Genomic DNA, 24,417 nt, shown 5'->3' with positions numbered 1-24,417 from the left:
TGAACAAAAGAAAAATAAAAACACCCAGAATGCCACCTCTCAGATCTGGTTAATTTTTTTTTTTTTTAAGATTTTATTTATTTGACAGAGAGAGAGAGAGAGATCACAAGTAGACAAAGCAGCAGGCAGAGAGAGAGGGGGAAGCAGGCTCCCTGCTGAGCAGAGAGCCCGATGCGGGGCTTGATCCCAGGACCCTGAGATCATGACCTGAGCCGAAGGCAGAGGCTTAACCCACTGAGCCACCCAGGCGCCCCAAATCTGTTTAATTCTTTTTTAAAAGATTTTATTTATTTACTTGACAGAGATCACAAGTAGGCAGAGAGGTAGGCAGAGAGAGAGGGAGAAGCAGGCTCCCCACAGAGCAGAGAGCCCCATGTGGGACTTGATCCCAGGACCCTGGGACCATGACCTGAGCCGAAGGCAGAGGCTTTAACCCACTGAGCCACCCAGGTGCCCCGATCTGGTTAATTCTTATTAACATTTTGCTGTATATTCTTCCAGTGTTTCTGTCCTCATTTACATACAGACATACACGTATATATTTATGGAGTATACCATGTGCATTGCTTTATTTGTTTTTGTTTTTAAGATTTTATTTATTTATATGACAGAGAGAGACACAGCAAGAGAGGGAACACAAGCAGCGGGGAGTGGGTGAAGGAGAAGCAGGCCTCCTGCCTAGCAGGGAGCCTGACTCGGGGTTCAATCCTAGGACTCTGGGATCATGACCTGAGCCAAGGGCAGACGCTTAACCAGCTGAGCCATCCAGGTGTCCCATGTGCGTTGCTTTATAATGCAGTATCTTATCTCTGCATCAGTACATGCAGATACATATCATCTCTTTCGTGGCTGCATGGTGTGGTTATACCATCAATTCATCCAACCAGTCCTCCTGGTGTTGGCCATTCAGGCTGTTTTGAAGTCTTGGTAGTGTAAATCGTGCTGCAGAGAGTCTCTTCCCAGAAGTGGAATTTGCTGCTCAAAGTACAGCACATGCAATCCTGATCCTATTCTTTAAAATCTTTAGGGCATAGGGGACGCCTGGGTGGCCCTGTTGGTTAAGCATCTGCCTTCGGCTCAGGTCATGATCCCCAGGGTCCTGTGATCGAGGCCTGCATGGAGCTCCCTGCCCAGCAGAGAGTCTGTGTCTCCCTCTGCTCTTGCCCCCTGCTTGTGCATACATGCATTCTCTCCCTCTTTCTCGCTCTCTCTCTCTCATGCTCTCCCTCCCTCAAGTAAAAATAAATAAAATGAAATCTCTGGGGCACAATATTTCGCCCCTTCCCCCAGCATGAATACCAGGATTTATAAAATATCAGCCTTTATGAATTTACCTCTTTTCTCCTTGCATCAGCATCCACTGTGAGGGCAAGGACTGTAACCGGGAGACAGGAAGGACTGGGTCCCTGACACTGAGGTACTGGGTTCTGTGGCAGGAATTATGGCTTCTAGTTTTGCAGCTGCTGTGGCTGAGGCTCTGGGGTACTTGTCATGGACTGTGGATTCTAGTTTTGTGGTTGCCTGCAGCAAAGTTGGGAGGGGACTCGGGCTGGCCAGTTAGAAGAGGGAATGTTCTTTGACCCAAGACAGCAAGAGTGGATGCTGGGTGTCAAGTCTTTCTGTGTCCAGGGACTGGGTGCTTCCGTGCGGTGAGGTCTTTATCCCCGGGAGCTCACGAAAGGCACCTCATTGAACTGGAGCTTCATTTTCCTCACCGACCACAGATATTGATCAGCTAGCTCTTTGGGGTGTCTTGGCAAGAGGGTTTCAAAGGATCTTGGGCTTTCTGTCTAGTCCGGCCCGTCATCATGCAGGCGAGGCAGGTGACTAAAGGCCTGATGCTGGGGAAGTGACTCGGCAGGAATCTCTGTGAGAGAATTAACCTTGTTAAAGGGTGGAGGAGGGAGTGAGCACTGGGATGGGATTCAGACCACAGGGGCCATCTAGACAGAGGGCAGCAGCTGCTGTCTCATCCTTCTAGGCTGCCGGGGTCCTCCGCCTCCAGGAGTTTCCTGCAAAACCAAGCAATTGGGTTTGTCTTCCCAGCCCCGATCTCAGTATCTTGGGGACCCTGGGCAGTGGAAAGATCCTTGGGGAGCAGCTTTGGGTATCCTGTGGGTGTGCCCTCTTTTGAAAACCAGTCTAGCCAATGGGCTGGCCCCTGACTCTACTTTCAAGGGCTTCTCATCCTTCCATTGAAAGGTCCCCTGGGACTTGGGTGCATGAACTTTTATTCCTGTAGGGCCTGTACCGTATTAAATGGGTGCCGATGTTACATTATCTGCCATGATACATTGTTGTTGGTTTTAATGTCAAGGTAACATTGTAAGTTACTTGCTAACACTTCTGGAAGATACAACCTTTTGATCCAATGCCTTTGTGTCCATCTTGGCATTCTGCCCTATCCCAGACCCCAGGTAGAGCTACAGAGAGGTACACTGGGAACAGATGCTGGGATCAGGAACACTATGTCATTTGTTCCTCGGCATGACTGTTTCTCATCTGCATTGAAAAAGCCTCAATTCGAGCTGCGGCTGCTTATAAAACCTATATAATTATACTTCTCTCATTCTCTGCCATTCTGGCCTTGGTGGGCAGCCGTGTGTTTTAACTGGGCAGATTGCCTTTCAAAATAATGGAGCTAAAGTATCCTATTTGCTTGCCATTTTTCTCCCCCTTTTCATTTTTCCACCCACAGAATAATTGCAAGAATGAATTAAGACTTGTGTTTAAAATTAAAAAAAAAAAAAAAAGAAAAAAGATTGGGAAAGAAAGCACACTGCCGTCCATGGAAAGACCAGCTATTGTTAGGAAGAGTAACTTTTTGCACAGAATGCACTACAGACTCCAATCTGTAACATTGGTGAGGATTCTGCTTTCCTGGTGGGATAAACTGCATATAGAGTGGCAGGGCTTTCTTCAGCATGACACCTGGAGGTTTTGAGTCCCTGGTTAGCCAGTTAGTTTGGGTTTGGTTTGGGCATGGATGAACAGGACCAGCTTATTCATGGGGCATTCAGAGTTTTTGTTGGCTGGGGAAAAAAGTTACAGGCATGTTTAAAAAGTTACTTGAATGTTCTCCGTCATTGGGCATTATCTTGAGAGCCCCCCCCCCCTTGCCCATTTGGGGCCCCTGAAAGGGCTTAGTGCAGTTTTTCCCATACTGTATCTGTGAAAGAGGCCTTCTTGTGGTTGAGAATGCGCCACATCAGCCCCCTCCCTCCTGGAGATTCCTGAAGATGGTTTGTATTTTAAAGGCTCTGAGAAGTTCTGTAGCAAGTATTCCCAAACTTATTACTTATCCAGGGCTCTTTATTCCGCTGAACGTCGTTGGGGAAATACTTCCTTAAGCCATGAACAGGGAAAGAGGCAAGAAAGTGTCGGCTTAGCTTTATGTTTTTATGTTGCTGGGGTCCCCTTTGAGATTCCAGTTTATATCAGGTGGGTTAAGGAGAAGTTGGTGACTCCCTAGACATACCAAGCTGTGTGGGGTTGCCTTTGTCAAGGGAGGTGCTTTCCAAAGGGAGACAGAGTGTGTTGTGGGCACCATACTAGCACTTAAAGACCTATTTCTCTTAATCCTCTCAACTAGGTGAGGAAAGCAGGTCCAGAGAGATCTGGGTGTCTGGAGTCCTTGCTCCTGCTCTTGCCCCCACATGCCAGTTAGCCTGGTGTCAAGGGCACTGCTCACTCAGGGTCTACCAGGAACCTCATGACCTTGCTGGTGGGCAGAAAACTATCCAAGAGAAATGCAGATAACTGTGTGTGTGTTTGAGCCTGGGGCTGCTGAGGGCAGGGGAAGGGCTGGGCTGCAGACAAGGAATGCTTTTTAAAACAAAAAAGGAAATGCTGGCTCAGAATGGAAAGGAAAGGAAGCAGCTTCCTGTTTCTTGTGCTGGCTTTTTGAAAGGAGGAGCTCTTTCTAGCCCCTTGGCTGATGGAGGCTTGGGTCCACTGGGGCCCACTCTGGGGCCGCTGGCCATGCTGCTCTCTTGCAACTGCCTGAGGTCAGGAACTAGAGGGCTAGTTTCACCCTTGTTCCTTTTCTCCAGATTACTGATCACATGGATGCATGGTTTCTGAAATGACTATCTGTGTTACAGAATGGGGATATCACAACAGCTGACTTTTATTTCGAGCTTACTCCATGCCTGGCCCCACTCTTAGGAGTTTGAGGTGCCATTTACGCCCCCCAGCAACCTTGTGAGGAAGAGCGTATTGTTATCCCCATTTTGCAGAGGAAGAAACTGAGGTGCAGTGAGGTTAAGTGTTTTGCCTGGAGGCACACAGCTAAGGAGCGACCAAGCTGCGACTTAAAGCCGGACAGTCTTACTGACCTGCTTATCCTGTCTGCCTTGCATTTGCAAATTCCTTTCTCCTCCCCCTGAAAAATCTGTTGGGATAGAATAATTTTTTAAGACTCTGGTGGCCTTTGTCTGGGATCCAGAGGGCAGCCCCCAAGCCTGGGCTGGGTCCTGGTGAGTTTTAGATAAAATGCCTGGGTTTGAGTTCACGTGTTTTGAAAACTCTATTATGGAAATGTTCAACATGTACAAAAGTAGAGAGAATGATAGGATGAACCCCCACATAGCGATCCCCCCCTTTTCGGTAATAACCAGCTCTAGCCAGTCTTGGGTCATCTGTGGTGTTTGCCCTCTGAGTAAGCCTGGTTTTTGGGAGTGGTGGTGCTGGGTGGTTAGCCTTAAGGAAGCAGAGTGACCTGGTGAAGTCTTCTAGCCCAGCCCTCTGCCTCCGAGCAGAGCAGTACGTATCTCAGCAGGCGGGCGGAGTCTATATAAATTTTTTCCTATGACATGACCATCTCCATTTCCTCCGGAAGCTTTCCCTGGCTTCTGGCAGCCCACACGGTGCTGGGAGGCCATGCCACCAGCTAAGCCAAATCTCCCGCCAGCACTTGACACCTGTTCACAGATAGTGATGTCCAGAACTGGTATATTGGCTTCCTTAGTCCCACTGCCCTGCTGTGGGCCACCGGAGCCCACAGTCTCACTGGGGCGGTCCCCATTTCCAGTCCACCCATCTTCCTGGCTCTTCTCCTCTTCTGTCTTTTCTCTTGCTTTATTCACATACCATGAGATGTGTGTATTTCAGCCCACATTTATTGAGCACCACTGAGTGCAGGCCCGGGAAGGGGAGTGGGTGAGGATGGGCAGACCCCGTTTCCAGGAGCTCCCAGTTTGCTTGTCCTTCGGGCTCCATGTCTCATGGTTCTGCTCAGTCCTTCCTGATGTCTGGTCTTCCTGACTACCCTCTGACTTCTTTCCTCTGTGTTTCCTTGCCCCCAACAAAGGTAGTTTCCTTTGACATTTTGTTTTCTTTGCCTCTTGCTATATACCCACAAGCCTTTCTCAGGTGCCCTGACACTTTTGCTAGCTGCTTCTGATCTGGATTGGCCTCCCAAACACAATCATGATCAGAAAAAGAATGGTCTTGAGCACTAAAGAGGATATTGAGTGGTACAGTGAGGACCTCAGGGTAGGCATGGGCTCTGGGAGCAGAAAGTCACATACGTGTCGGGACTCTACTCCTTGCCTCCTCTGTGATTGGGGCAAAGTTCTTTAGCTTTCTGAACCTCCGTTTCCTTGTTAGTTAAAGGGAAATAGGAATAGCTTTCTTTTGGACTTGTGTGAAGTGTTGCTGGGATATGTACGGAAGGTGTGTTGGACAGTGCCTGGTACTTAGAAGGGATTCAGTACTTTCCTTTTAATTTATTTGACAGAGGGAGTGAGGGGCAGAGGGAGAAGGAGAAGCAGACTCCTCACAGAGCAGGGATCCCAATGTGGGACTCGAGCCCAGGACCTCTGGATCATGACCTGAGCCAAAGGCAGACACTTAACTGACTGAGCCACCCAGGCGCCCCTGGACTCAATACTTTTTTAAACTCCTCTCAGCACTGTTCTAAAACACTTTTCCATGATTCTCTCTCCTCCTTTCTGTCGTTTTAATTGCTGCATGATATTCCATCCAGCGGACATGCCGTAATTTGCCAAAGCATTTCCCCTATTATTGGACATTTCGGTTGTTTCCAGATTTCTGCTATTATAAACAATGTGACTGTAATCATCTTTGTACAGGCGTCTCTTTATTTTTGTTCCAGTTCTGAATTCATTTCCTTGGGATAATTCCCAGGAATGGAATTATTGGGTCAAAGAGCATGGATCTTTTTCATGATGGGAGTTGCTGAACTCTTCTCCATTTTATGCTTTTTGAATGATAGCTCTCTTAAAAATCGTGCTCCTGGGTAAATATATTGTTTTTTTTTTTTCTTTTTTTCAATCTTCTTGGCTTCTGTTCTTCTCCCTCACTTTTTCCTTATTTTTTGGCCTTGTTAAATCATCCCCCCCCTTTCTGTCTTTTATTTAAAACAAAACAAAACAAAACAACCCAGGTATAATTGACAAGTAAAATTGTAAGGTATTTAAGTTGTGGAACTCTTTCCCCATCCTGAATTTGCTGTTTATTGTTCTCTTCTGCCGATTCATTCAGTGACTGTTGAGCATCTCCTATGTGCCAGGCACTGTTTTAGGCCCTAAAAAGAAGCAGCGAGAAGACGGAGCGGTTTCCTTCAGGGCAAAGAAAAAGATCAAAGCCAGCAGACAGGGAAGGGGGCCTGGGAGAAAGCAACCTGGAAGTGGGTGAGAGTGATAGGGGTGAGAGAAGGTTACTGCTTTAACTTGGGTGGCCAGAAAAGGCCACCTTCCCAGAGGTGACGTTTTGAGCCGAGTCTTGGCAGATGAGAAAGCAGCAGCCTTGTTGAAAACCTGGGTGAAGTATTTCATGGGGAGGGACCAACTTGTGCAAGAGCCCTGAGGCAGAAATGAGCCTGGTGTTTTCAAAGATGGGAAAGGGGGCCAGTGTGCCTAGAGAGGTCCATGGGATGTGGTGGCCCATGAGGACCCTGATTGGCTATGAGTGATGCGTCATGCAGTTAGGGATGTAAGCGAGAGTTTGGGACCATTTCCCTAGAGTTGGGCCATGGTAAAGAAGTCCTGTACTAACTCAGCGGGTGGGTGTCGCCCCCCAGTCACGTGCCAGGGCCGGTTCTGGGATATCAGAGTAAGTAAGAAAGTCGGCTTCGCAGATGAGTTTGTAGATGAGTAAACCGCTAGAAGGTGCTGGTGAGGGTGTGAATGAAAGCCGGTTGGGCTGCACAGTGACTCATCTGTACATCCTGAGGTGTGCAGGGACTTGGGAAGTGTTTCTTGATTTGAACCAAGCTGTGCTCTGTGCCACCAGCCTTCACCGTGCTCACTGAAACTCCGTGATCTCCTGTAAGGCCTGGCAGCCACAGCCTGCCAAGTTGGGGGGGGGTTGGGCCTCTTGCAGGGGAGGGGCCCTGAGAACTGAGGTTGCCAACTCAGTTGTGGAAGAAGTGGGGCTGCTGATACCAGGTATGAATATCTAGGTGCCACTTATGGGAAACGAGGCTGAGAAATAGACATGGGAAACCCCCTTCTTGCTGAACGGCTCTGCTCGGCCCCGTCCTGCCCAGACCAGGGACTCTGACTTGTGAGCCTTTTTGGGAATATAGACTAGAGGACACTGCTTTTTAAGGTTTTCTTCCTTTAGGGTAGAGCAAAGAGATCCGGGTGGAGGGGGCAGTGAGGTCTGAGCAGATGGTCGGAGACACTCAGCCACAGGGCAGCCCAAGGCTTTGACCCCGTGGCAGTTCTAGGACCTGGGCCTGTGGAAGCGGTTGGCTGCCATTTTGTTTTAGATGACTCGAAAGCTGTAGGGTGTTCTGATAGCATTGAGTTGAGGGTCAGCGTTAACCAGCCCCTTGGGTTTCTAGTCTATAAGTTTATTGTCAAATGGGAAGGGAAGGCCAGATCTTAGGAATATGGTATCTTGGGCTCCCTGTGGCCTCCCCCCTCCGTGATAGCTAACCAGAGGTAGACTTGCCTGACTTTAACAAATCAGGCTTTTTACAGACGTTCTCTTGGTTAACTCTGCAGTAATGATAACTTTACTAGCCCACTTTGTGGACGAGGAAATAAGGCCCAAAGTCACACAGTACTTGGTGGAGCTGGGGTTGAAATCTAGAATTGTTCACATTCCTTTTCATTTCTCTGCACCCCTCAGAAATCTGCTTGGCTTTGGGTAGTGTCTGAACAGAGAGGACAGAAGGCTTTGGTAACGCTAGGTGTTTTGGAAGAACTAATGCTAGGTGGAAAAAGGTTTGAAAAATCTCTCCTTTCCCACACCTGTTTGAAAAGAAGAGGAGATAACCCAGGTGTTGGGAGTCCAGATTAGCAGGTGACCATTTGCCACAGAAAGAAGGCCCAGTGCGAGGTGGATGGCTCCTGGTGGGGGGGATGGGGAGGGAAGCATCCTTGTGTGGGGGAGGGTGGGGAGAGAGCTGGTTCAGAGCTAAGGCTCTTATCTGACTCCATCTCAAAAGAACTTGACTTTTGTTTCAAAGCATTCATGTTAGAAAGGCGACATAGTGGTTTCACTTGGGACTGGAGCAGGCACAGTTGTATCTCGTGCTGGTGGTGAATTTTAGGAGAAAGAAGGTAAGTACCTAGGGAGATTCCCTTTGGCGACCCTGACGCAACCTGGCCCAGGGGACAGAACAGCGAGGAAGAATCCATCAGCGAATGGAAACTTGTCTCTTCAGGGGACAGGAAACTTTTTGTGTGTGGTTGGTCTGGTGGTTTACAAAGAGAGGTGAGCAGTAGAGACAAAGCCCTGGGCCAGTCTTGCAACGGCACCTTTGACAATTTTGAGAGGTTTAGGAAGTAGTTAAAAAAAAAAAAAGTAAAAAGAAACCAAAGACCAAAGATGTTGTCTCGTCCCCGTACCTGTGAGCGGCCAGCCACGTGGGCTGCGATTTGCCACGTGACTAGTGGAACCGCGTTCCTTCGTATCCTTCCCCACCTTTGGTCCCTAAACCAGAGGGGGCTTCTGACCGTTCTGAGAAAGAGACTTAGGTGGCCTCAGATGACAGACCTTGTCTTGGGCATCTTACAGCTTAAACTAAACTTCCTCTCAGGCCCTGTTTGGGTTTAAGCAGTTTCTTGGTCTGGAAGGATCTGTTTTCTTAGCACCCTGCTCGTCAAAAGCCCCACTCCCACTTGTCACAGCTAACTGGCCTCCATCACCCTGTGGCTGCCAGACTAGGCTGGGCTTGCATTCTGAAAGTCACACTTGCTGTTCTCCTGAGGAAGTGGAGTGGGAGTGGGCTCCTGGGGTCCACTGTCTGGGCTGGGCACTCCTGCCTCCTCTTCCCCATTTTGATAATGGGGTGGATTCTCTCTCTCTCCTTTTTTTTTTTTTTTTTTTTAAAGTAAATTCTGCCCCTGACATGGTGTTCGAGCTCATGACCCCAAGATCAAGACTCTCATGCTCTGAGCCAGCCAGGTGCCCCCAGAGGGGGAATCTTCGTCTTGTTCTGGAAAGCTCTGCTGGCCCATATGGCGCTGCTCCTGTATTTAGATAAAAAGCCAGGAGTGTGAGCAGCTTCTTGTAGGTCCAAGTCCAGATTCTGGGCACTCGATGGCCCGGGTTCAAGCCCCACTCCCTGCCTGGCTAGCTGTGCATCTTTGGGCAAGTTGCGTAACCTGTCTGAGCAAGGGTTTCCTCATCTGTAAAATGGGGATTGTAATAGGATTGAGCCTCCTAGTAAGTGAGATGAGTGGTAGAAGGTAGGATGCCAGAGGCAGAGTAAGAATCTTTTTATATTTGTTTTTTCAACAAGCATTTAATTAGTGGGTGGTTCCCCCACTGTGGTACTGTTCTAAACTTGGAATAACAGTTAACAAAATGGACCAAACATCAGCTTTGTAGAACTCTGGTTTTGGTGTTGGAAGATGGTAAGGTAGTAAGTAAAATAGATTGGTAAATTGTGATTGTGCTGTGGAAACAGGGCAGGGAAGAGCGCCAGGGGCAAAGGGTGGTGTAATTTTTTTTTCCTTTTTGAGATTTTATCTACTTAGAGTGAGCATGGAGGGGAGGAGCTGAGGGAGAGGGATAAGCCAACTCCGTGCAGAGTCGATCAAGCCAGCCAGAGTCCGATCAAGCCTGACTCAGGGCTTGATCCCACGACCCCAAGATCATGACCTGAGCTGAAACCATGAGTCTGACGCTTAACCAGCGGGACCATCCAGGTGCCCCAGGGGGTGGTATAATTTCAGCAACAGGTCAGGATGGCTTTGTAGAGAAGGTAATATTTGAATAAAGACCTCAGAAGGGTAGAGAGAGATACTACAGCTGGGAAAGAGCTCGGTGGGAGCCTGGGGCCCCGGCAGCGAGGAGGAAGGAGGGATGAGAATGGAAGGCCATGAGGGGTGCCAGAACCACAGATGGCCCTTTAGCGGCCTTGCGTCTGTCCTGTAAATCCTCTAGGGATTTTGAAACTAGCCCTCATTTTTTACTACAAAATGGAATTTGGGTATAGTATATGCACTAAGCCTGTTCCCCAGAGCTCTGTTGCTGACCTTCTGGAAGGGTACCGGGAAGCGGGTCCAGTTTCTGACCATGAGGGTGGTCAAGTGGCGGCCGCCTGTGTTCAACCCACGAGCCTCCACAGAGCCCCCAGGAGAGTGAATCGTGCTGCTTTTCGGTAACACCAGGACAATAGACATCCCTCCAAGGGAGTTTATTCTAAGGCAGTTACTCTGTGGAAAAGAAATGTAACATTTATGAGGTTATGTGCATTATGTGTAACACACACACAAAAAAAAAAAACCAGCAAAACTGATGTGTTGTGCCGAGGCGATAGTTAGACATACCCCAGTAGAGCACGCGATGGGTCATTACATGTGCAGCTGTTCTTAGGAAGACGGGGTGGCGGCACGACTGTATTTATGATATCACATTAAGTGGAAATATACAGAATGCAGAATTGCATGTGCGCAGCATTTGTAGTTATATAAATACATAAAAATATATCTGCCCGTGGAAGAATCTAGAAGAGAAATGCATTGTGTGTGGGGGGAACTGTTCTTGGAAGAATTCCTTTATTATCGTTGCTATTTTCGTTCACTCATTTATTAGGGTAGTGAATGTTCTGGGTCCTGCCGCCCTTGAGGAGTGAGCTTGGGCTCAGACACGGTGGCGGACCTGACCTGAGCCCCCTGGTCCCACTTGGCTCATACACCTTCCCTTCTCAGTGCCCCAGGATGCGATGCTAGCAATGTGAGCAAAGCAGAGCAGAGCTCAAACCTGCGGGAATAAAATGAGTCTTGGTCCTCAAGCATTTCCCCAGGCTGTTCAAGCCTTTGTTGAGCCGGTCCTGGATTCAGCTGAGAAGCAGAGAAGTTTCCAGAGCTGCCACCCATCCTGTGGGAGCAGAGCCTGCCTGGCACCGAGAAGACTTCCTGGGTTTTGGCTGCCCGGCCTGAGCCATGCTGGGGGTCCCCAGGCAGTGCCCCTGTTCTTGTGACTGTGAGGCCGTCTGTGTGAGGGGCTGTTCCAGAAAGGAGAACTGCTGCTGTGGGCTCTGTCTCTAGGAGCCAGACACTCACGCGGTGGACCTTGCCTGTGAGACATGGTGCCGGGAAGCTGGTGCTTGGCTCAGAGAGACTCTTGTATTTGGAAAGGTTGGACAACCACTTAATAGTGCTTACTGCCCACAGTCTGAGTAAAATGCTCTGTGTTTGGATGGTGGATGGAGGTGATGAGGATGACGTTTATGACAAAAGCAAACACTGATTGAATGCTCTCAATTCTGGGTTCTTGCCTGGGACCCAGAATGCCACACCCCACCAGTCTTTCCAGCCGCCCTGGGAGCCTGGTGAGTTCTCACCACCATTGCACGGGAGGGAACAGAGGCCCAGAGAGGTGGGTTAGCCTCCTGATGCCACACGGATGGGGAAAAAGGGGAGAACTGCGTTAGGATCTGGCCGACAGCAGAGCCCACACCTTTGCATTTTCTGTGTCACTGCACACTTTGGCTCCATAGAGACAGGTGTCACCAGTGGACCCCACTCTGCTTCCCGCTTCCAGTCTCTGTCCGTGCCTCCCAGAATGCCATTGCCTTTCCCCTTGGCGGCCCCTCCACTCGGCACACCGCATGCTTCCGGGACAGCCTTCTGTAAGAAGTGTGATTGAGCCCTTCTGCGATACAGGAAGGATTTCCTTTGTCTTAAAGACAAAGACTGTGTGTGACCTCTTCATCCAGGAGTTTGAGGGCCTAGTACAGCACTTGGTTTAAGTGCTGAGTAATTAAATGAGGATGTATTATAATCCGTGCTAGATTAACTTTCACCACATTCCCAAAGAAATAATGTGCCTCAAAATCATCATCATCATCATGTGCATCAATGCAGAATGCCCTCCAGTGCAGAAGTTGGGAAAACGGCCTCTGGAATCAGACCCAGACAGCCTGGGTTTGAATTGTGCCTGTGCCGCTGCCTGCTTCTAATCTTGGTGAAGCTGTTATTTCTTTGGGTGTCAGTTTCCCCATCTGTACAACAGGGGCAATCATGGTACGGTTTGGGCTGCTGTGAGGCTCAAATGCGTAAATGTGGGAAGCATGTAGAGCAGAGCTTTGCCACAGTAAGCACTTGATGAACACGAATTATCGTTCTTTGCCCTTCCTGTTATTATTGTCCCACACAAGGTTAAGGAGAGCTGGACTTCTGGGGAGACTCCCCACATCCCAGGTATGGATTCTTACCCCACCTGTGGCTGCAGAGAGAATGCCTCGGACCTCCCCCCCCCCCCCCCCCCGTGGTTTTCCGCCCCAGTCCCAGGGCTCTGCTGGTGGAGTGGGGTGTGAAGCTTATTCACCGCACGTGGGGGTGAGGGGTGGGGAAGTCTGGGCCCGAGCCAGGCCTTAGTCCTAGCTGTGTCACCCTGAGCCTGGTTAGGCCCACTCGGCTTCAGGGATCCCTGTTCCTAACCTGGGAGGTGAGGACAGTCATCGCTACTTTATGGGGTCATCATTGGGATGTTGAGAATAGGATCTGTGCCATAAGACTCAGGGCGTTGCAGGCACTCAGCCTGTGTCCTTCTCTCACCCTGGAGGGCCACCCTCAAACCTGTGTGAGTCCCCCGAGGCCTGTACCAATGAGGAGACCATGCGTGCGTCCCCCAGACTCTGTGCCAGCAAATGAAGAGAGAATGGACAGGCATGTGGGTTGTAGGTACAGCACTGAATCTGAGCCCACCTTTCCCTCTCACCCTGCTGCCTTGTCTCTGCTCTTCTTTTTGTTCCTTATGAGGCAGGTGCAGCAAGGTAAGGAAGGTGTCCCCCCGGTGAGGTGACAGATGGGGCACTGGGAGCCTCCCCGGCCCTCTCCCTGCTCTCCCTGCTCAGACCCCAGGCCCCTCCTTCCCAATCAAGCACCATTGGCTGCTTGGGGGTGGCAGACACTTTGATCGTGGTCCAGGGAAGCAGGCTTCGCTTCAGAGGTGGTCCCCCCACCCAGCCCCCCTGGCCAGCAGAGGCCGTTTCTCCTGCTGGGTTTCCTGGGTGGGGGATGGTGGGTTCTGGCCGTAAAGAGGAAGGGCTCCAGAGGGCCGTGAGCTGCAGGCCGGCACAGGAGAGAGTGCAAACGTGGATGCAGACTATTGTTGAAAGGAGTCTTGTTCCCCAGGCGCCCAGGTCGGTTGAGAGCCCTACTCATTTGGGGTGTGAGGATCACCGACTCCTAGCGGGGCTGATAGTTGGGGCGACTGCTGGCCTGGTTAGGGGCTACCGGTGCTGCCATGGGCATTGGGGCCCAAGGCCTTTCTCTCCAGGACAGCTGCCCCTGCCAGCGAGGGTGGTGGGCGTCGTGGAGAGGAATCCAGAGAATTCTTTGGTGTGCATGTGCGCATGCGTGCCTGTGTGTGGGTAAGTCTGAATGTAAAGAGGATCTCAGGGGCACCTGGGTGGCCCAGTCGTTAAGTGTCTGCCTTTGTCTGAGGTCATAATCCCAGGGTCCTAGGATCAAGTCCCACATCAGGCTCTCTGCTTGCCAGAAGGCCTGCTTCTCCTTCTCCCACCCTCCACGTTCGTGTTCCCTCTCACCATGTCTCCCTCTGTGAAATAATTAAATAAAATCTTCAAAAAAGAAAAAAAAAAAAAAAAAAAAGAAGGATCTTGGTGAAGCTGAGAGAGAGAGCTAATGTGGAAGAGTTCCTTTAAAAATGTAAGTCAGCTCACGTCAGCCTGCGGCCGAGATCTGTTCAGTGACTCCCAGTCCACCTGGCGTAAAAGCCAAAGTTAAGGAGAGGGTTTCTCCTCCTTTCCATTCTGCCCCAACCCCACTGGCCTCCTTCCTGTTTCTTGAATACACCAGGCATCCCACCTTGGAGCCTTAGCGCCTCTTGGAATGTTCTTCCCCCAGGTACCCACAAGGCCTGCTGCCCCTCCTGAATGAGTGAGGTCTTCTCTGACTTTGTCTGGATGAAAGCCCACCCTCCCTGTTGTCTCACCCCCTTGGGCTTCGGACCCCCGCACCCCAAGCATCCTGTCACCCATACGCGCCTGTGGTGTTACTTGTGTGTACTGTCTCTTTCCTCACTAGAATGAGAGCTCTAGAAGGGGAGGGATTTATATCTGTTTTAGTCATTCATTGATCCTTGGTACCTCAACAGAGCGGACTCTTCAGTAAAATTCAAATGAATAGAAGAAAGAAGAAAGTCAGTGGTCAAATGGCCAATGCCTGGTGCAGTTTGGCTGTCAGAACCTCATGGGACCCACTGAGTAATCTTCTGGTTTTGGAAAGTTAGAGTCATTATGACCCCAGTCAAGCCTCCAGTGGGTCTGGGTGAGAACCTTCTCTTAGATGTGTGTGTGTATGTATGTGTGTGCGCGTGCTCTTCTGTGTCTCCCGGGATGGTTCTGGGCGTGTCCCAGGCTTTGGAGACTAAGGCTGTGACTCTATGCTACAGATATAAGGAGCCCCTTTACTTAGGTTCTCAGCATGTAAGTTCAATATAGTTCTGTGTGTGTAGGCACTGGGAATTTGGGTTGACCAATGAGGATTTAAAAAGAAATTGGCCCCAAAGATGTTAATTGCAGTGTTATTTATACTGACAAAGATTGCAAGTTACCTAAATATCCAGTATCCTAAACATACAACCTTGGGATGTTACATAGCTTACACCGTACTGTATATTAGATCTGTTGGCCTTTAAAAATGCCAGAAACTGGGGTGCCTAGGTGGCTCAGTCATGGGCATCTGCCTTGGCTCGAGTCATGATCCCGGAATCCTGGGATCGAGCCTGGCTTCGGGCTCCCACTCCCCCTGCTTGTGTTCCCTCTTTCACTATGTCTCTCTGTCAAATAAATCTTAAAAAAAAAAAAAAAAAAAGCCAGAAACTTGCCCAAAATGTTACTACTTATTAAAGTGTTCTTAATATAATGTTAATAGAAAAAAATGGGTTACTAAATGGGATGACATCAGTTAATTATTAAAAATGAAATACGTGGAGGAAAAAGAGAAGGTCATGCATAATGCTTGTTAGTGGTGAGTGGCTTGTCCCTAAGTTGAGAATAATAGTTAACTTACTTTCTTCTTGGTGCTTTTCTTTCCCAATTTTTCTTCCATAAATATGCATTTCTCATGAATTAGGAAAAAAAGTTGTGTTATAAATGTAAAAATATTTTGGCTGGGTTTTCATGAATTTTAAAACGTGACAAACATTTCTCATGTTTTATTTTTATGCCTATTGTAATTTTTTTTTTTAATTTTTTAAAAGATTTTTTTTTATTTGACAGAGTGCAATCACAAGTAGGCAGAGAGGCAGGCGGGGCTTGGGGGAGGGAAGCAACCTTCCTGCTGAGCAGAGAGCCCAATGCAGGGCTTGATTCGAGGACCCCGAGACCATGACCTGAGCTGAAGGCAGAGGTTTAACCCACTGAGCCACCCAGGCACCCCTGCCTATTGTAATGTTTTAACCATATGATTACCCAGACCTTGTCCCCACCTTACTGTGAGTATCTGCTTGCTCATATGATGTGGCTTGAGTCTACAGATCAAAAAATAGATTTTTTTTTTCTATTTTCTGAACTAGGAGCTTGAGAATGAGGAGGGATAAAATGGAAAATTCACAGAGCAACCCGTTACGGGTTCTTTGAAGTGAAATTATGTGTTCTTAAAAATTATCTAAGCCCAGGAAAGAGAACGTTAGATCCTATCAGCTCACTTACGAGTGACATAGAAATAACAGGCAAGTGCTTTTCCTCTGTGACTCTCTGTGCCATTTCATTCTGAGATTATTCGACTGAGCTTCTAGATGAAACTGTTGTTGAGGAACCATTTAAAAGCCTGAGGCGCTTTGGAAAGGCTGTGGTGTGCTGCCCAAACCCCTTTCAGAGTTTATGCCCCCATTCCAGCTGCTAGGAGTGATGGCTGCTGACAGCTGACAGCTGCGTCCCTCCTGGGATTGGCCCTCAGCTAAAGGAAGGTTCCTCTCTTCCAGTGGGGTACCGAGGCTGACCCCTTGCCTCCGTTTGGGACACCTCAAGGGGCTGTCCCAGCTCGGAGTTCCATGTGAGTTCTAGCCCAGCTGCCCCTCTGCCCAGGCCTGCTTACCTCACTGGTGTGGACTGCTTCTTCAGGCCAACCTCATCAGAGTCTGCTTCTAGGGAAACCCTCCCTCAGACCCTGATTTTCCAGGGAGGAGGTTGTGGAGAAGAAAGTGGGACCGCCTTCCCAAGTCTGGCTCTCCTGACTGACATGAGAAAGAAGGGAGCTTGGCTGTCAGAGTTGCAGTCTGGTGTCTCCTTGTCCTCTTACTCCATTCAGAAAGAGTGGCTTTGATTCCCCCCCCCCTTTTTTAAAAGATTTTATTTTAGAGATGGAGAGAGAGAGAGAGAGAGAGACAGGCAGAGAGCCAGCACAAGAAGGAGGAGGAGCAGAGGGAGAGGGACAAGCAGACTCCACGCTGAGCACAGAGCCCAGTGCAGGGCCTGAGTCGTGGGACAGAGCTGCCCAGGTGCCCCTAAGTGGCTCTGATTCTTGGGGTCCTCAGTAAAACCCAAAGGCTGCAGATGCTGGCCTGCCTGCCTTCCTCCAGCTGTGTCTGCCCCCATCTCCCCACGACTTGCGCTGGCTATGGCTACTCCCAGAGACTGGCCCTGACCGTTGGGGACAGGCTGCCTGCCACAAGGGTTTGTGGGGCTGGACCTAAAAGGTCTTTCGCCTGTGCCCAGGCAGATCTATATTCTCCTGAGGCCAGAAACTTCGGTGGCCCTTTGCTTGCTGCTGTCTGAGCTCCAGGTTTTACCGCAACTCTAACAAACTCTCGAAATAGTACCAAACCGGGTGACCTTTTGTTGATAAGTGGTTGGACAAGCGGAGGGCGGTCATAGCTCCTTAGCGTTTGGTTGGGAGTCACTCCTCATGCCTGCAGGACAGACAGAGCTGCATTTCTCTAGTGTCACACCTTGCCTGCCTGTCCGGTGAGTCTAGTGGAGCCAAGCTCTTCCCTGGCGGCTCCTCCCCATCCTTTGAATCTCAGCGAGTAGCCACATGGAACTGTGATCTCCCCTGGGCCTCGCTGCTGTGTCAGGCCTTCAAGCTTCCTCTCCCTGGAATGCCTGGAATTCCCCCTTGTCTCACTGTATGGCCTCTCTCATCTGTTTCCTTTCTCTTTCCTGGCCTATCTCCCCAGCGGGGAATGTGCTGGGCCCTGGGCCCTGAGCATCTTGGGTTTTTTTTTTTTTTTTTTTTTTGACTTCCCTTGTCTTTGTTCCTTTATGGCCCCCTGCCCTGTAAATGCTGGAAACTTCTCTCCTGCCCTTTCCTCGATGTGTTGGCATGGCACATTTCCTAGCCGCCCCTCTGACCTCCACACTTGCTCTTGCAAACCTATCAGGAAAGACATTTTGAGCATGTGTTCCCAGCGTGGGTATTTTCACCTATAAATTATGCACACATACTGTTGTGCCTGCTGTATCATGTACATAAAATAATACCTACATCCCTACAAATAGGCTTTTGAAAGGAGGAGATAAGGGAAGTTCTCTTTTCCTTTTGCGGGGGCGGGGGGGGGGTGCCCTCTGAACTAGAATTCCTGAATTGAGAACTAGCTGGGGGAGTGTCAGGGATCCTATTTCCCTTTGCCCTCTCAGTGCCTGGTACAGATCAGGTGGACTTAGCTTCTTGGAGGGAAGTTCGTGTTCGGATATGAGAAACATTTGCCAGGAAGCAGATGGCTCAGGGAGGTGTGGGTGTTCTGATGGTCTGGGTCAGTCTCAGTGTGGGGGGACCCGTGGGGAGCCACCCTCCCCAGGAGGTTTATATCCTGTTCACAACTTTCAGAGGGTGGTAATAACGCCACTAACACTTTCATTTATTTGGCAAACATTTACTCAGTACCTAGTGTATGCCAGACGGCTGTAGCATGAATTAGTGGTGTAGAGAAAGATATCACCTTGACCAGGAGGTTCCCAGTTCCTGTCCAGCGAGATGGGGAGGCACCCGAAGGTACATGGGGTAGCTGTGAGTGTGAGGGCATTGGAGGTCAAAGGTGACTTCTCTGAGGAGGTGGTTCTTGACTGAGCCTTGAACCTTCCTAGTCAGAAGGGCACTGAGAATATTCCAGGCCCAGGCAGAGGGTGAGTATCAAGGGAGCTGTGTGTGGTGGATGGCTGTGGTAGGGCACCAGGAACATACCTCACATCTGTAAAAAAAAAAAAAAAAAAAAAAAAAAAAAAAGTCTCTCATTCTCAAGATCTTTGGAGGAGTTTATGTGACCGAGGCCCCATACCAGCACTCCCCTCCCTGTAGGACTTAAGGATTTATCCCCACTCTTACAGATGTGGAGACATCCCAGAGAGGTTCAGGAGGGTGAGTGGCTGGGCCTCCATCAGAACCCCTCCCCCGCCCAGCCCACCTCCCTAGCCCTGCGGCCTCGTCCCTATCTGCCAGAGGGACTGGCTTGGCTTTCACAGGAAGGGAAGTGAGAGAGGGTCTGCTGCTCCCTTGGGCCATTGCAGAGATGGCTCTCTATCAGGGGGGGTGAGGGTGCCAGGTCCCCTGGGACACAAGGCCTTTCCACCCAGGCTGTCATCCTGGCTTGGCGTCAGCATGGAGGTCACCAGGGCCCTTGGTCTGGAGCCGCAGCAGAGAGGACAAGATCCCGGGTGAATCCTGAGCTCTTGATTTGAGACTCCTTTGGAAATGCTCCGCCCTTCAGGGTGTGGGAAGGAGTGGGAAGTCACAGGCCTGATTGGCCCCTTGCGGGCAGAGTAGATTTAGAGGAAGTCTAGACCCTTGCTAGAGGGCAAGTTCCTGTGGATGGGGCTGTGTCTTGCTCAATGGGCTAGAACACTCTGTTTGCCACTTGCTAGCCCTGTAACTTTGGACAGGTTGCCCCCAAAGCCTTGACTTCCTCCTCTGTAAAATGGGATACCAGCCGACTTTCTCCGTAGGACGGCCGAGAGGCTTCGAGGTGCCTCGTGGGTTAAATTCAGCCATCTGGTAAACATTCTCCACGTTCTCCACGTACTAGCTGTCGTCTTTACCTTCCATGCTCCCAGTGTGCCCGGCTCACGCTGGGATGCTGTGTGTTGAAAAGAGTACATGAACTCGGGTTCGTTAGCATCTATTAAATAAGGAAGTATTAAAATCTGGATTGAGTTGTTTCTGGCTTCCAAGAAATGAAACCGGCGCAGTTTAAGAAAGCGTCCAGTTTTCTTAGACTCCCTGTGGCTCTGAGGTTTTATGATGCTCCTGCACAGCCCTTGAGGATTTTCTTCCATGTAAACACACCGACGAGGGTGGTGGTTTCCAACCTGAGTCTGGTTTGGCTCCTGGTGCCTAGCCGCTGGCCTGGGTCTGGCATCTAAGGCTGTCGAGCAGATAGGTGTGGAGCCTGGCCGCTGGCATGGAGACACTAGGGTAAGTGCTTTCTTCCCCCAGATGTGGTTATGACTGCAGAGCGGCCAGAATGTGGAACTCGTCCCGTGGGTTTGTTGGGCGGTGGTTAGCGGGGAGGATGCCTACCGAGGACGCAGGAGTGGCCGGCCACGCAGGGGACGGTGCCTGGAGGGTCAGAATGGGAGCCCTGGAACCCGCCTGCCTGTCTTATCTGTCCTTCTGTGAGGTACGCTCCTGGTGCCCACAGGCTGGAGGCAGCAGCCCAGGGGATGTGGGGGCAGGGAGGCTCCAGACATGGGGGCTCCAACCTTGACTGTGTGTTTGACTCCCACCACGGGGACTTAAGGAGACCCCCGCTCCATTCTCCCTGTCCCAGCTGTGTGACCAGGGTGGGGGAAGGGCTGCAGGAGGGTTTGACCAGGCCGGGCAGGTGGTCCTTGGCTTTGAGCAGCCCGGGCTCCCCTGGTTGAGAGAGTTAAAGGTGGAGAATGCTGGCCGGCACCTGGAGGCTTGGCTTCTCTTCCTGTCTGCTACTCACTTGCTGTGTGACCACAGATGGGCCACTCAGATCCTCTGGGCTGCAGCTTCTTCAGCTGCAAAATGGGGAAACTGGCCCCCTGGGTACTTTCCTGATCTATGATGCCAAAACACCCTGGAGGATTGCCAGGGACTGTTCTTTTTTTTCTTTTTTCTTTTTTTTTTTTTTTTTTTTAAGATCGGCAATTCGTGCATGTGGTAAAAGATACTGAAAGTTATAAAAGGATATAGGGTCAAAGCAAACCTCCCTCATACTGCACCCCCCCGCCCCCCCACCCCAGTCCTTTATTGGAGGCATTTACTTTGAAGTTTTAGAGATTTTCTGTGCATATGCACCTATCCTTAAAATTTTTATTTGTGGAATATCATGTACTCAAAAGCATGTATAAAATGTATGTGCAGTTTGATAAATTGAACACCTGTGCACTTACAAGCCAGGTTGAGAAGTAAGAGGATTCCCAGCACCTTAGGCAGGAAATCATCCCCTTCACTTCGTTCCTCATGCTCTTTATTTGCGAGGCCGTTTGTGCTCTTCTGTACTTCCTTCTGCTCCCGTTCGACCTGGGAGATCCGCTTACATCAGGACACGTGGAGCTAGTGGCCTTGTTCTTCTTAATAGCCGCGTAACATTTCCTCTCTACGGATGTGCCATTACTGTTATTATTATTATTTATACATATATGTTAACAATCCCATCTTGCTGCATAATCAGGGTGTTTCCACTCTTTTGTCATTGCCAACAATTCTGCAGTCATTTTTCTGGCTTCCAGGAACCGCCATTAGTTAAAATATGCTGTAAGAGGCCTTATTGCATCAGCCTCCCTGACCTGCCAGTCGTTTCTAGAACAAACATGGAATCACTCTAGCAGGAAGCCCTGCATGGCTCTGGGGTCCTCGTGCATGGATGTCCTGGGCCACTCACCTGGAACCAGCGCTGCCTGTCCTATGCTGCCTTTTCCCCCAGCACCCCTCAGGGCCAGGTCTTGGGGAGTGGAATCTCCAGTTGGGTGTGTGCTGCAGTTGCTGGGGAGAAGCATGGATGGGAACACAGCTGCAGGCTTCCCTCCAGGCAGAAAAGTTCCTTTTCTTTTGATTATGCAATGTTCCAGCGAGGGGCCTGGGTCTGCTCTTCTGCTTTTCTTCATCGTTCTACAGACAGGAATGAGGCAGGGGGGCTGGATCGGGTGCTCCAGCCCAGGCCAGTGTGTTTTTGAACTGCTCCTCCTCATGTTTCCTTTCCTGCTTTATCTGCCCCTTCCTCATGTCCTCTTTTCCTTTTGTCTTTCTTCATCCCCATACTGACCTGCTTTGAACTCAAATCCACAGGAAGCTGGCTGATTCTTGCATTCCTGTGTGCAAAAGTTCTGGCTGTTCTCTCCTTTCTCTCCTGGTTCTTAATGTGGACAGTCCTGGGGCACCTGGGTGACTCAGTCGGTTGAGCGTCCGACTCTTGATCTCTGCTCAGGGCATGATCTCAGGGTCATGAGATGGAGCCCGGCGTCAGGCTCTGTGCTGGGCGTGGAACCTGCTTAAGGTTCTCTCTCTCTCTCTTTAAAAAAAAAGAGAGAGAGAGAGAGATGAATTAGAACAGCCCTTGGCATAGAAATTGTGGGGTGGTGTATGCTGAGGACCGAGGCCAGTGAATGGGCGGCATCTGGGTCTTGGTGGTTCTTCTTGCTTCTTCTTTCTCCTTTTGAGCGGATCTTCTGCCACTGGTCTCTTTACTTCCTCCTTCAGGGTCTGTGGCTGTGACATGGGGAGGACAGACCTGCCCAGGAGGTCACGAGGAGGCAACAATGGAGATGACCGCGTCCGGATCTGGAAGGGCAAGGGGCTGGGAAGTGGTGGAGTTCTCAAGGGGAAGGGGAGTCACAGGCACCTTTTCAAAGTGACCTTGGTCCTTGGGCTCACCAGTCTGGGCAGAAAGGTGATGACCTAGAAGCTTGTCAGGGTTGTTTTGGAGAGGCCAGCATTTTTGGATTTGGGAGTCTGCCTGAACCTGTGTGCTCAGAAGGCCAGAATGCGCTCAGCGAGCGTGTGGGCTCCTGAATCGGGCCACCTGGATCTATCCAGGTTTTACCCTTTGTCAGCGCACTGGAGGGACCTTATAAAAACTACTGCATCTCAGTTTCCGGCTCCGTGAAATGGGGCTGTTGAAGCACGAAATGTGGTCATCCTTATAGTGTTAAGCACGTAGTTTATGCTATAATGCTATATAAATGTTAGCAGTTACTACTGTCTTTTAGGTGGTTTCCGAACATTTCAGGCAGAGCAGTCCTTTTTTTTCCCCTGCTAGTGAATCATGTGGAAGTGCTCTAGAACGCACTTCGCAACTCTTAGGCGAAATCGAGTTGTGCCAGTTGGTACCACCTTTGTGCTGGGTACTTGGACAGTTCTTATTAAAACTGAAACTGTATATTGTTAGGGTTCAGCAAGCCACTGCCTGGGAATCTGACATGTGACACAAACCATGCCCACATACACACGGGCATATGTTCATTGTAGCTTTGTCCATAGAAGCAAAAGGTTAGAGACCCCTAAGTGTCCAGCAGGAAGAGAAAGATTGGGTCACTTATGAAGTACTCTGTGACTGTGAAACAGACAAGAGAGATCTATGGACTGTCTTGGAATTATTTTCATGATCTGTTAAGTGTAAAAAAAATCAGAGGCAGAATGATATATATATGGTTCATTCGTGTTTTTCTAAAAGCTTATGTGTGTATGTGTCCGTACCTCTGCATACAGATGGGCACAGACCCAGAGAGCACTCCATCTCTCACCAGTGCCTCCCACACTGCTCTCAGGGCTCAACTTTTGGGGGATGGAGGGGAAGTGGGCATTTCTTACACTAAGGAGTTCTTCCCTGCCCACGAAAGATGAGTCCTTTGGGTCCTTTTGCTTTCTAATTGGCGTTTTCCTGCAAATTAAGAAGAAAGAGGCCATCCTAGAGCTAAGGATGGATTTGCCCAGGGTTGCACAGGTCTTTTTGCAGGAAAGCTGGGCTCTGGGTGCAGGCTCTGATGCTCTTTCAGCTAGCCTGTGAGAACGGAGGTTCCCGGCTCCTGCCTCGTTTGGCCCCTGGGCAGGCTGGCTCTGTGGGCTGTGTTCCTGATACGCTTTGCTCACCATCTGTTGAGTAAGCAGGTGTGAGGCTGTTAGCCATGCCTCCCTCTCAGTAGGCCTCCCCGAGGTGATGGGATCACCCTTTAATTATTTACAGGGGTCAGCCACCTGATGGCAGGCAGACTGTACCGACAGGCAGATGAGTTGCCCGTTGGGAGAGGTGGGAGCAGGAGGGTGCGGGCCACAGCTAGGAGCAGATGACCTCACAACAGAAATTCTTGAAGCATCTAGGAAGGTAGTTTTACATACTGATGATCTCGAGGCTGTGGTTTAGGGGTGAACCAAGCTCAAGACAGCCAGCCTAGCGCACGTGGACCTGGTTTGCTTTCCTGGCAGTCTGGGGAGAGAGGGGGTCTCCTTAGGCCCCCTTTGCATGGCTTTGAGATCTGTTCAGAGGTACACCTGCTTCTTCCCAGTGCTGACCCCTCTCCTCTGGGAGCTGCAGGGGCCTCCAAGGGGGCAAGATCCTTCTCCAGAGTCCATAGACCTGTGGCCAAATACTAGCACACCCTCTGGACCATCCTGCGACCTTGGACAGGCCACTTCCCCCATCTTGGGCTGAATTTCTAACACTCATAAATCAAGGGATTGAAGAGGCAAGCTGCACGGTGTCTCAACTCTGGAACATTCTGTGAGTAATACACTCACATGACACGCTGTTGCAGGGCGAGGGTAGGAGCTAGACAGAGGCCCAGAGGTTGAGGCACTGTACTTCAGTGCTTGCCCCCTTCAAGCACTGGAGCCCGATCCTGACCTGCCACATGGTCATGGAGACTCGAGGGGGTGGGCTGTGTTTCCAGACTGAGCTCCCCACCTGTGAAATGGAACTAACACGACTGGCCTTGCAGGATGATGAAGATTTGTGAATATATGATTCAATTCCTGGCCCATGCTGGGTGCTCATCAAATCAACTTGGTAGCTGGCATTCCCAGCCCTGCTTTTTGTCTTAGCTGGAAAACGTACACCTTGTAG

General features: G+C 50.1%; 1 protein-coding gene across 7 annotated transcripts in view; it reads left to right on the top strand.

Moving 5' to 3' along the window:
• Positions 1-24,417, top strand: part of LOC111151623 (kinase suppressor of ras 1) — a 163,609-nt gene that overhangs the window by 5,801 nt on the left and 133,391 nt on the right. The window contains exons 1-2 of one of the 7 annotated variants that reach the window (XM_022509725.1): positions 19,424-19,805; positions 22,059-22,248. The exons of 4 other annotated variants lie outside the window; for them this stretch is intronic. In XM_022509725.1, the coding sequence (XP_022365433.1) occupies positions 19,792-19,805; positions 22,059-22,248 (204 nt within the window). In that variant the 5' untranslated portion in view covers positions 19,424-19,791. Of the gene's footprint in view, positions 1-19,423; positions 19,806-22,058; positions 22,249-24,417 lie in introns of those variants that run through there. 2 more of the 7 variants (XM_022509727.1, XM_022509736.1) reach the window with 2 other exon arrangements.

Source organism: Enhydra lutris, unplaced genomic scaffold, assembly GCF_002288905.1.
Source record: "Enhydra lutris kenyoni isolate GAN:26980312 unplaced genomic scaffold, ASM228890v2 scaffoldscaffold26, whole genome shotgun sequence".
Classification (NCBI taxonomy): domain Eukaryota; kingdom Metazoa; phylum Chordata; class Mammalia; order Carnivora; family Mustelidae; genus Enhydra; species Enhydra lutris.
This window is presented reverse-complemented; position numbering and strand designations above follow the sequence as displayed.